This window comes from Oncorhynchus gorbuscha, linkage group LG07, assembly GCF_021184085.1.
Source record: "Oncorhynchus gorbuscha isolate QuinsamMale2020 ecotype Even-year linkage group LG07, OgorEven_v1.0, whole genome shotgun sequence".
NCBI lineage: Eukaryota > Metazoa > Chordata > Actinopteri > Salmoniformes > Salmonidae > Oncorhynchus > Oncorhynchus gorbuscha.
Window position 1 is genome coordinate 38,358,856 of NC_060179.1, and position 12,529 is coordinate 38,371,384.

The following is a 12,529-nucleotide window of genomic DNA, read 5'->3' on the forward strand; positions in this document are numbered from 1 at the left end:
TCCGTGTGGTTCAGGTCATTCACTAGGTCCACCCCCCCGTGTGGTTCTGGGATTTTTGCTCACCGTTCTTGTGATCATTTTGACCCCACGGGGTGAGATCTTGCATGGAGCACCAGATCGAGGGAGATTATCAGTGGTCTTGTATGTCTTCCATTTCCTAATAATTGCTCCCACAGTTGATTTCTTCAAACCAAGCTGCTTACCTATTGCAGATTCAGTCTTCCCAGCCTGGTGCAGGTCTACAATTTTGTTTCTGGTGTCCTTTGACAGCTCTTTGGTCTTGGCCATAGTGGAGTTTGGAGTGTGACTGTTTGAGGTTGTGGACAGGTGTCTTTTATACTGATAACAAGTTCAAACAGGTGCCATTAATACAGGTAACGAGTGGAGGACAGAGGAGCCTCTTAAAGAAGAAGTTACAGGTCTGTGAGAGCCAGAAATCTTGCTTGTTTGTAGGTGACCAAATACTTATTTTCCACCATAATTTGCAAATAAATTAATTAAAAATCCTACAATGTGATTTTCTGGATTTTTTTCCCCCTCATTTTGTCTGTCATAGTTGAAGTGTACCTATGATGAAAATTACAGGCCTCATCTTTTTAAGTGGGAGAATTTGCACAATTGGTGGCTGACTAAATACTTTTTTTGCCCCACTGTATCAGAAAAAGTTTCTCTCTGCCATTCCTCCTTTTTTTGCTTGTCATCTTTTTTAGAACTACATGTACTAACTAACCCATGTTACAGAAAACAGCTTTAACCAGAGTGCCTCTACACAATTCTAAACATCAATTCTGTTTCACTTCCTGAGTGTGTCTGGTTGAAAGAAGACCTGCCCCACACTAGCGGTTTGGGGTTTCGGATGTTGCTATGTCCCTTCGTGGCGTCTCTCTCATGTTAAAAATAACCCAGGCTTAGCCTAGTCCCAATACTGTCAACAAAACAACGACAGGAGAGTTGGCTATAGCATAGACAGTATGGAACCAGGCCAGCCCAGGTCTTACTGGGCGCCTATGTACCCTCCGTTGTCTCTCAAAGTATGAACACCATAGGAAAGTCATTCGCTCAATCAATCATTGCATTTTTTCTTCAGATACTAAACCTCAGTGTGGCCAAGTCCCAACTCTAATGGGGATCCAGCCTGCACTGTGGGGATGTACTCGGAGAGGGTAACTATCAACCAGAGAGCTGTGAATTATTCAGTCAGTTTGGAGGAGCCATTGCCATACATACCCTTCCTGAGGGATCCTATAGCACTATGAGGAGGGTGTGTGGGGGTGTTTGTAAATTTGCCACTTCAAAACTGAATGCATGTAGGTCTACTCACTTCTACTCCGACACTTTGCTTGATGTTGGCCAGTATTGACATATCCTCAGCCTAACACTGGGTCAACATAGAGGTGTGGCTGCTGGTATACTGACAGAGACGCACCCTGCCTGGTGGGTAAGGAGGAGGAGAGGAGTATAACCCTTTGTGAATTAAGCCTTGTCCTGCCCTGTTCAACAGAGGGTGTGGGGTGGGCATCGCCCTGGCCTGGTATTCAGACATCTCCTGAGAGAAGATATGTGTTTTAATAGGACTCCCCCCCCAACCTGAATCAGACATAATGACTATATTATTACCTTTTTAGCACTCTTATCATGGCTTTCATTTTTGTTGTACAGTATTGATGTTTCAATAGCTTTGATGTGGGTGTCATGGAAGCCTGGGTGAATCCCCCACTGGATTGAAACACAATATGCTGTCTGTCGAACATGAACTCTAGCTGTCAAATCGCATTATGTTCTGGTTAAAAGGTTGACTGGTGGTTTGGTGTGTTCTTTTTTTATAAATTAGGGGGTTCGAGTCCTGAATGCTGATTTGGCTGACAGCCGTGGTATGTCAGACCCGTATACCACGGGTATGACAAAACATGTATTTTTACTGCTCTAATTACACTTTGAACCAGTTTATAATAGTAATAAGGCACCTTGGGGGTTTGTGGTATATGGCCAATATATTACGGCTAAGGGCTGTATCCATTCACTCCGTGATGCGTAGTGCATAAGAACAGCCATTAGTCGTGGTATATTGGCTAAGGCTAGATGAAGTGTGTGTGTGTGTGTGTGTGTGTGTGTGTGTGTGTGTGTGTGTGTGTGTGTGTGTGTGTGTGTGTGTGTGTGTGTGTGTGTGTGTGTGTGTGTGTGTGTGTGTGTGTGTGTGTGTGTGTGTGTGTGTGTGTGTGTGTGTGTGTGTGTGTGTGTGTAAAGGCGGTCTCAATGTCTGCACCTCTCCGGAACGTGGGAATATCCGGTTTCCCACCTCTATGGAATGTGACCAACATTCCAGAGATGGACAGGGATAGGATTTGGGAATGACAAGTGTTACAGTCGGGAAGTTGACTGACTGATGTTGGTGTTTTTTCTGGACAGATAATCTATTTAAATGGGCGTCAAAGCTCAGCCACTTGCTTTTGTCTTCAAGGCTGGTGCACAGCTGTCAGTGCACAGCTGTCAATTCCAATGCTGTTCTTGATAAGCTTCATCCACATAAAACCACTTTGGATTTCCAGCCAAATTTGATAATTGCCGTTTCTGGATGTTTTTTGTCAGAAAGGGATAGAAAAGGAGTGCAATTAATAACTTATTTTTGTGATGTCTATTTTTTTATGATTGTGGACACACCTAATGGTGCATTTTGAAAGAGCTGTAAATGGTTTATCAAAGTTGTTCACCAACGTTGAATTGACAAGATTATAAGAGACCAGCGTAACATTAGCAGCATGTACGACAACACCCTGAGATTAGGCCTTTTGGAGTTAGATTAGGAGGAGCATGTGGTTGTGTACAGGTGATAAAATGTCTGTCTGTGTAACTGGAGCGTGTGAACCAGTAACTTTGACCACTCAGGGGTCATAACCTCTGACCTTTTGTGGTCTTCTGGCTGACCGTAAAGTATGGCCACCCGTTCAGTCTCTCGGTCTCTCTCTCTCTTTCTCGCTCTTTCTCAACTCCCTTCTCTGATTCTCTTTCTTACATAACACCCTGTGGTGACTGAGGTCATTCTGCTAATGAGAGCTCCTATTTAAAGAGAACACCGTGGCTCTAAATCGAAATCTTAAGATCCTTTAATCAGTGGCCGACAGAGGCCCCATCATTCTCTCGAACAGTACAACACGCTGGTAGCATGCAGGACTGACCGGGACTGGACTACTGTTACTGGACTGTACGAAACAGAGCCGCTGCCTTGGACATAGACCCGGTACAGGCCCGGTTACCTGTTCAGAACCATGTTCTCCTACCTGAGGACTCCACATTACATTGTGAGTACCTACTCTATGCATTCAGCTGTACCTCTGTATGCAATGTACACATTTCTCCTCCATTGGGGCTTAGTTGGTCGAGGTGAACGAGCGATAATTACCTGATTGTTCTTGCCATGGTGGACTTTGGCCATGTTGAATAATCTATACCAGCCTATAGGGCTACAGGGCTAGCCATTGCACACCTATAGGGTTGTGTTGTGTTGTTCAGTGACGGGTGTAGTATGTTTCCGTTTTGTAGTTGAGTCCATTTGGATCATTCTGGATTTTCTGAGGATATGCTAGCTCTTGTTCTGGTGCGCTCACGAATAAGACTGTGTCATGCAATGGCTGTATTATTTAACCAGTCCTAGGATATCTGAGGTGGGACTGTGGGTGGGTGGGTGGGTGGGTGGGGGGTAGCTGTATAGTGCTATGTATTGTCGTGATCCTTCTCAACTTCTAAAGGAATCCGTGGATGATACAAAGATAGCGGAAGAGAACAATGACCTTCACTTTCCCTGGGGGCACAATGTACTTCCATTCGCTCACTGACATACATGTTGTTGCGTAATGTGAAATGACTATGGCTATTGTTTTGAATAGGTATTTATTCCCATTTTATCTATATTGGTGTAGTGTTTTTGAGTGTTTTTCCCTCACAGAGTTTCCATTTCCTATCCTCCACACTGACACACCTGCTATGGGAATTCAATTAGATTAAATGATCTGTAGATGCGTCTCCATACAAAAGGCACGTTGTCTTTGCCCCCTGGTCCTAGTAGCTGTCAATGAAAACTAGTAGATCACCTACTGTGGCTGAGTCATACTGACCTCACCCCTGCCCAGACCCTCTATTTTCTCCAATTAGGAACAGAATGACTGAATGGATGTGTGACACTTTCTCCTGACACCTCTCCTGTAACAATACCCCTCCCCTCCCTCAGTATCTCCCCTCCATCTCTCTCCTCTCTCTTGTAATGGTCAGATGTTCCTCTAGGCCTGGTGGTAAAGGCTGAATGGCCATAGTCTCCTCTGTACCAAGAGCCCTTGTTCTCCGGGCCGTAGTTGACGTGCCACACGAATCAATAGACCTCTGCCCTATTGCCACACTGCCACCGTTCCCTCATCACTCCCTCAGTGTCTACTCTGACTGCACCCCTGGTCCCCTGCCATCCAGCTTCACAGCACCCCTTTTGATCTGTCAAAACTCAGGCCCAGCATTTTGGGAATAATACTCAGAGCAACTCTCATCAGATGTCTCTGTTGAATAAAGAATCGCCATTCTTTAGCAGCAACTAGTAGGAACAGTACTAGCAGAATCTATGTGAAAGAATGGTCCATTTACCCAGCATTTAACACTTTGCCTCTTTTGAGTGTTTGTTTACATGGTATGAAATATGGCTGGATGTAGACCTGTAATGAGTAGAGTGGAGGTGTGGTCGCCCTGGTTGGGTGATTGACCACGCTGGCGGTGGAAGCTGTTTTAGAAACCGGATCTGTGTTTTGTTTGGGAAACCACATCTGACACTGAAACAGTACAGGGAGAGTCATTGAGTTAGGCCTCAAGGGTATGCTACACATCCTCAGGGTACAGTTTGGCTACTGCCTCAACCAAGCCGACAACAATAAACATGGGGAGTCATGGGGGCAGTAATATCAGAACTCAATGTTGTGCTACATAGAGGCAAATCTCTTAATGCAGAGAGTTCACGGTATACAGCGTAATTGATACATACAACAAGAGACACCGGCACAACCAAATTCCTGCAATTTGTTGAGACATGCTTGATGTTTAACTGAAAATAATCTGAGCTTTATCTCATAGTACAATTTGTCCAAACAGATACACACAATGTAATGATCTTGGCTCAGGTGTAAAGGAAGTCATGATATCAGTGTGTCTTTACATTTCATCTCTTGGATCGCTGTTTGGCTCGGTCAAAGACAGGAATTCTGTTGTAGTGTAACAGATGTAAATTGTACTCTCCTTGCATTGTGTTTTGTCCAAATAAATCACATCAGCCAGTGGTCCCAGCTGAGCATCATTTATTTCTGTTGCTGTTGTTAAATAGGAAACAGCACGTTAGTTGTACCTGGCTTAACGATATTGATGGCTGTCGATGACAAAATCTGTAGCATGAAGACAACTGTGTTAGCAGTGGGCTTATGTGACCATTACATGGATGCATGCTAGCTAACACACTTATTTACAGCAATCATATACTGAGCACATTCCAGAAAGCCCCTCTTCCCTAACAGGTACCATATACCCACACATGTATAAATCAGTAATGTGCAGCAAACTTGTACACATTGTAAAATAGAAAACAGTATTCAGAACGTGACCTACCCCTTGCATCACATTTTCATATTGGGAAGACGTGACGTTCGCGATCTCTCCCTATCTGCTAGTGGTGCCAATCACAACACGCCTTATTGTCATCAGAGTTGAACCAAGCAATGAGAATGCTAGAACATTAAATGCACCTTTCTTTAGAGGCAAGTGGAACCATAACCTACCCTGTTACAGTAGCCTGTCATATGTTTGTATTTGTTTCATGGATAACACTTTAGTCAGAGGACTGAACGTTCAGACCATTCTGATGAGAAGCATTAGTTGCCATCTGAATCCCCCCCACTCATTCTTGGCCTTAAACCTGATGTATTATACCGGCTAAGGGTTTCAGCATATTGGGAATCATCACACTGTTGACTGTCGTCAAGCATCTAAATGAAACGTATTCACACTATGCATGGACGAGGTCTAGGGATACCTTCACAGATAGACAATAATAAATTGTTTGTGGCTCCTCGGTGACTGTGTTTTGTATATTACCGTGCACTGGGAAGTGTGTGGAAGATATGTGGACGCGCCTGGATTCCCTCCGCTCCGTCCTGTATGTATGTGCTGAACTGACTAGGGCCACAGGACCGATTTTTTTTTAGGATGAACCGGATCGGTAGCACATTGTTACATTTAAAGACTTGTCTAACTGTGCCAGAAAATGGAAAGGATGCTTGAGTTAGGGGGCTGTGGTTAACGTCTGGATTAGCAGGCTATAGTTAACTAGGGGCTGCAGTAGCTCTTCTGAATCATACATTTTGTATGACACGAGGATGGATACATGATACATATTATTATTATATTATTATTATTTTTTTTGGGGGGGGGGGGCTTGCTGGCCAGCTTAAGCAAATTCTATTTAAATATTTTTCTATTAGCTTCAAAGATGGCAAGTTTTGTTCTATAATGAACCACAATGTTCTATGTTCCATTAGCCGTTATTTTGACTGAGAGATGCTGTCAGACATCATTAGGGTTTTGGTGGTGTGTTCTTAGGGAGGAGTTGGGAAAATAGGGCTCTTCACCTGCCTCACTCTTCTCTCTCAAACACCTTCAAAGTGTCTTTCCTCTCTGTGGGTCTCCATAAACAGGCTAGATTACCACAGAAGATTGTGTGTACTGTATGTGTGTGTCCATAAACAGGCTCGATTAAGAGAGAAGATGAGTGATGATATTTATAACAGAGTAAAACAGGGTCAGATGCCAGCAGCAGATATCATTAATACTAATACAGCCAGGCTGGAACTGTGGCTATTCATATGTTGTTCTGTCCTTTTACATGGGGAGGACGGCTCAAAATAATGGCTGGAACGGAGTAAATGGAAACCATGTGTTTGATGTATTTGATACCGTTCCACTGATTCCACTTCGGCCATTACCAAGAGCCCATCCTCCCCAATTAAGGTGCCACCAGCCTCCTGTGATGTGCATTGAATGTGTGTGGTGGATCCTTTCCTTTACCAAAGTGTTCTTTAGACTCCAGTCTACTAGGTCTGAAAAATGTATTCACTCTGGGTGAAAGTTGGATGATGGCTCGCTGACCACCCCAACTTTTTGTCTCTTCGTGGCCGGGTACCATGGTCCAGCATGCGTGCCTAGGCCCTCAAAGCAACATTGAGGAGTGGGGTAGTAGAGAACACTGATTTAACAGAAGTAGTAGTAGAAGAAGAAGGGGAAACTCTAACCACCATGGAGACTTTTGACCAATGGGGGATCTGATACCTTTACATAAACCTGAACAAGCCATGTCACTCCAAACCCACCAGATTGGCCTGACTCAAACCGTGTCATTATCCTGAACCAATCACAGCAAAGGCATTAAGTGTAGATTACCCATTAGCTAGTGGCTTAGCTGTCAGCTGTCTGCCTGCCCTGACTGGGAGGAATGCTGGTAATTCCAGCTGAAGGCTTTCCTTCTCCATGTTGTTAAATAAAAAATAAAGAGCGACGGGAGAAATTTCAAGGCTTAAAGAATTCGGTGGCACTAGCTATATCTGGACTGAGTATGTAGGATTACAGTGTTCTGTTGGCACACAGGCTGTTCCCTACATAGTGCACTACTTTTGACCAGAGCTCTATGGGCCCTGGTCAAAAGTAGTGCACTATATAGGGAATAGGCTGCCATTTGGGACAATGACCTAATAACGTATTGTATGGGCCATCCAGAGTTCAGATTCTCTTTCTGAATGTTCACATGTGGCCTAGGTGTAAATTCCTCAGCGTTAGCTTCTCCAATCTGGTTCTGAGTGTAATGTGCCGATTGAACCGCAGACCTACTCTGTACAAAGATACTTGAGATGCAGGGAAAGCGATCTTAAGAGGAGGAACGCTTTGGCTACTAACTAACTCCATTAAAGAAATTGTATTATTTGTCCCTGTACCGTCAGTTCCCATTGTTCTCTCCTCTTATCAGAAACAAAGAAGCCAGTGTCACCGCTGCTGGAATTGCAAAATCAAAACAAATTGATCCTGTTATGTTTTTGGCAGGTCATCCAACTCTTTGAGCCAGCAGCTATTTATTAGCCTGTCCCTTCTGTCCCTTTCAGGAATTTAACCTTAATCTATCACATATTCCTGATAGCTTAGTTGGTGTCTGTGCCTGAGTAACAGATACTGGTGCGTGTATCTCTGTACTGTATGTATCTGTTGGTGTCACGCCCTGACCTTAGAGATCATTTTTATGACTCTATTTTGGTTTGGTCAGGGTGCGAGTTGTGGTGGGCATTCTATGTTTTGTGTTTCTATGATTTTCTATTTCTATGTTTTGGCCAGGTATGGTTCTCAATCAGGGACAGCTGTCTATCATTGTCTCTAATTGGGAACCATACTTAGGTACCCTTTTTCCCACCTGTGTTTGTGGGAAGTTAACTTTGTTTGATGGCACATAGCCTGAAGCTTTACGGTTTGTTTTGTATTGTTTTGTCTGCGTTATTTCAAATAAAAGAGAAAATGTACACTTACCACGCTGCACCGTGGTCCAGTTCTTTTAATGGCCGTGACAGTTGGTCTGTCTGACGGGCCTTATTGAGGGTCTGTCTTCAGATGATGCAGGGTAGACCACCATTTCCTAGGTCGTTTTCATTAGACACAAACAAACGAAAACAAACTGAACAGGAAGGGACTATCTGAACTTGTCCATAAAAAATGCTAATATTAGTTTTCTGTTGCAAAAAGTTTTGCTACGTTGTTCCCAAATGAATACAACCCTGGTTCAGAGACTATTGAAGGAGGGGTGGGAGAGCAGATCCTGGAGAGAGTACAGGGTCCTGGGGGTCAGGGTAGTAGTATGGCCCCAGCTGGGGATGGATACATACCCTTTGACCTCAGCCACACACACACTGATATCCCACTCTCACTTGGCTCCCCAATCTAACCAGACAGCTGCTCCTTCAGGCCTCCAAGGCCTTGTCCACTAACCTAAGAGACACTGAGACGCACCCAGACTCTCAAATGGCACCCTATTCCCTTCTGTAGCGCAATGCTTTTGACCAGCACCCTTACGGAACAACCACATGATTTCACATGTGGAAAATCACATGATTTTGGAACAAAAATAAGTTGTTATAATAAACAGTCCTTTTAACATAGTGTTTTTAATGTACATGACTCAATTGTTTATTTATACAGTAATTATTATTCACCTGGGATTTGAACTCACAACCTCTTGGTTCATGGAATTCCGATCTTTCTGCTATGTCACCACGCCTGTGTTAATAACCGATTTCACCTGTATTCTTACACTTTGGATTTCAAAGGGAATCTCAGCTTTGTCAAAAATAAACTCAAGAAAAACAATTCTGTATCAAAGTGATTCAGGAGTCACATTGAAACAGAATAATATTCACAACCAACATTAGACAACTATACAGAAAACCCTCAAATAAGTCAATTAAATCAGTGGTGAAATAATTGTAAGAATAACTAAAATAGCAGTGCAGATGGCACTCTTTTTTTGCTAAGTGCAGAGATGCATTATAGGTAATGAATGTGTATGGGAATGCCACAATGTGAAATGTTCCAAAAACATGTTTTCACAAGTGAAATGTCACATGTGAAATGTTCCTTTAAAACACGCGAAGAAATTAGATTTTTCACATGTGAAAACATGTTAAGTGAAGTCTTCCAAAACCACATGTTTTCACATGTGAAGTGTTCCAAAAGAAAGTTTTCAAATCATGTGGTTTTTCCATAAGGGGGATGACAGCATCTGAATTTCCTGCGATGCCACCAGGTCTGTGGCCATGACCGAGATCGTCCAAGGATTTATTGGCAAGAATACATTTCTGCGCACTGCTTAAAGTTACCCATAATCATGTCAATAATTGTGCGATTTATCTGAAAACACCTTGCAGTGCTCAGGGACACTTGACATTAATGATCTCTGAATTTGAACTTGCAACCTTTTGGTCTGGAGTGCATTCATGTCTCAGCAGTGCCACCAGATACTTATTTGTTACCAACAACACACACTGAGTGTATAAAACATTAGGAACACCTGCTCTTTCCATGACCTAGATTGACCAGGTGAATCCAGGTGAAAGCTATGATCCCTTGTTGATGTCACCTGTTATAACCACTTATAATAATAATAATAATATATGCCATTTAGCAGACGCTTTTATCCAAAGCGACTTACAGTCATGTGTGCATACATTCTACGTATGGGTGGTCCCGGGGATCGAACCCACTACCCTGGCGTTACAAGCACCATGCTCTACCAACTGAGCTACAGGACCACCACTTCAATCAGTGTAGATGAAGGGGAGGGGACGGGTTAAAGAACGTTTTTTTAAGCCTTGAGACAATTGAGACATGGATTGTGTATGAGTGCCGTTCAAAGGGTGAATGGGCAAGACAAAAGATTTAAGTGCCTTTGAGAGGGGTATGGTAGTAGGTGCCAGGTGCATCGGTTTGAGTGTGTCAATTAAAGTCCCAAGTGTGGTCCCAGTACAAAATAGTACAAGATTTGTTTCAGATGAACTGAATACAGAATAAAGCAACACAGTCTTTTTATAACACCAAGTTGTTCTGTATACTTTAGGCAAAGTGCAAAAATGTATTCTTGGCAAGATACAGAATGTATAGCCTCCATTAGGGCCACAGACCTGGTGGTGCAGCAGGAACTTCACATACCTAGCAACCAAGATTTTGTGAATTTCAAATCTCAAGAGAGCTTTAGTCCCAAGTAATTCAGGGGACCATGACACAATGCCCAAAAGCATTCCTGGGGATGTTCCTGGAACAAACCAGGAAGTCGCTCTGGATAAGAGCGTCTGCAAAATGACTTAAATGTAAATGTAGATCAAACCTGCAGGATACCTGACTGTTTAAGTTGAAGTAATGTCAATTATGCTTTTTAAGGTAAAATATTCTCAATGACATTTACATTTACATTTACATTTAAGTCATTTAGCAGACGCTCTTATCCAGAGCGACTTACAAATTGGTGCATTCACCTTATGACATCCAGTGGAACAACCACTTTACAATAGTGCATCTAAATATTTTAAGGGGGGTGAGAAGGATTACTTTATCCTATCCTAGGTATTCCTTAAAGAGGTGGGGTTTCAGGTGTCTCCGGAAGGTGGTGATTGACTCCGCTGTCCTGGCGTCGTGAGGGAGTTTGTTCCACCATTGGGGAGCCAGAGCAGCGAACAGTTTTGACTGAGCTGAGCGGGAACTGTACTTCCTCAGTGGTAGGGAGGCGAGCAGGCCAGAGGTGGATGAACGCAGTGCCCTTATTTGGGTGTAGGGCCTGATCAGAGCCTGGAGGTACTGAGGTGCCGTTCCCCTCACAGCTCCGTAGGCAAGCACCATGGTCTTGTAGCGGATGCGAGCTTCAACTGGAAGCCAGTGGAGAGAGCGGAGGAGCGGGGTGACGTGAGAGAACTTGGGAAGGTTGAACACTAGACGGGCTGCGGCGTTCTGGATGAGTTGTAGGAGTTTAATGGCACAGGCAGGGAGCCCAGCCAACAGCGAGTTGCAGTAATCCAGACGGGAGATGACAAGTGCCTGGATTAGGACCTGCGCCGCTTCCTGTGTGAGGCAGGGTCGTACTCTGCGGATGTTGTAGAGCATGAACCTACAGGAACGGGCCACCGCCTTGATGTTAGTTGAGAACGACAGTTTGTTGTCCAGGATCACGCCAAGGTTCTTAGCGCTCTGGGAGGAGGACACAATGGAGTTGTCAACCGTGATGGCGAGATCATGGAACGGGCAGTCCTTCCCCGGGAGGAAGAGCAGCTCCGTCTTGCCGAAGTTCAGCTTGAGGTGGTGATCCGTCATCCACACTGATATGTCTGCCAGACATGCAGAGATGCGATTCGCCACCTGGTCATCAGAAGGGGGAAAGGAGAAGATTAATTGTGTGTCGTCTGCATAGCAATGATAGGAGAGACCATGTGAGGTTATGACAGAGCCAAGTGACTTGGTGTATAGCGAGAATAGGAGAGGGCCTAGAACAGAGCCCTGGGGGACACCAGTGGTGAGAGCGCGTGGTGAGGAGACAGATTCTCGCCACGCCACCTGGTAGGAGCGACCTGTCAGGTAGGACGCAATCCAAGCGTGGGCCGCGCCGGAGATGCCCAACTCGGAGAGGGTGGAGAGGAGGATCTGATGGTTCACAGTATCGAAGGCAGCCGATAGGTCTAGAAGGATGAGAGCAGAGGAGAGAGAGTTAGCTTTAGCGGTGCGGAGCGCCTCCGTGATACAGAGAAGAGCAGTCTCAGTTGAATGACTAGTCTTGAAACCTGACTGATTTGGATCAAGAAGGTCATTCTGAGAGAGATAGCGGGAGAGCTGACCAAGGACGGCACGTTCAAGAGTTTTGGAGAGAAAAGAAAGAAGGGATACTGGTCTGTAGTTGTTGACATCGGAGGGATCGAGTGTAGGTTTTTTCAGAAGGGGT

The 12,529-nt window shown here is 44.3% G+C and overlaps 1 protein-coding gene across 6 annotated transcripts in view; it reads left to right on the forward strand.

Moving 5' to 3' along the window:
* LOC124039840 (rho GTPase-activating protein 12-like) overlaps positions 1–12,529 on the forward strand; it is a 108,405-nt gene that overhangs the window by 52,665 nt on the left and 43,211 nt on the right. Inside the window, exon 1 of one of the 6 annotated variants that reach the window (XM_046356297.1) lies at positions 3,151–3,296. The exons of the other annotated variants lie outside the window; for them this stretch is intronic. Within the exon in view, the coding sequence (XP_046212253.1) occupies positions 3,264–3,296 (33 nt within the window). The 5' untranslated portion in view covers positions 3,151–3,263. Of the gene's footprint in view, positions 1–3,150; positions 3,297–12,529 lie in introns of those variants that run through there. 6 annotated transcript variants of the gene reach the window in all.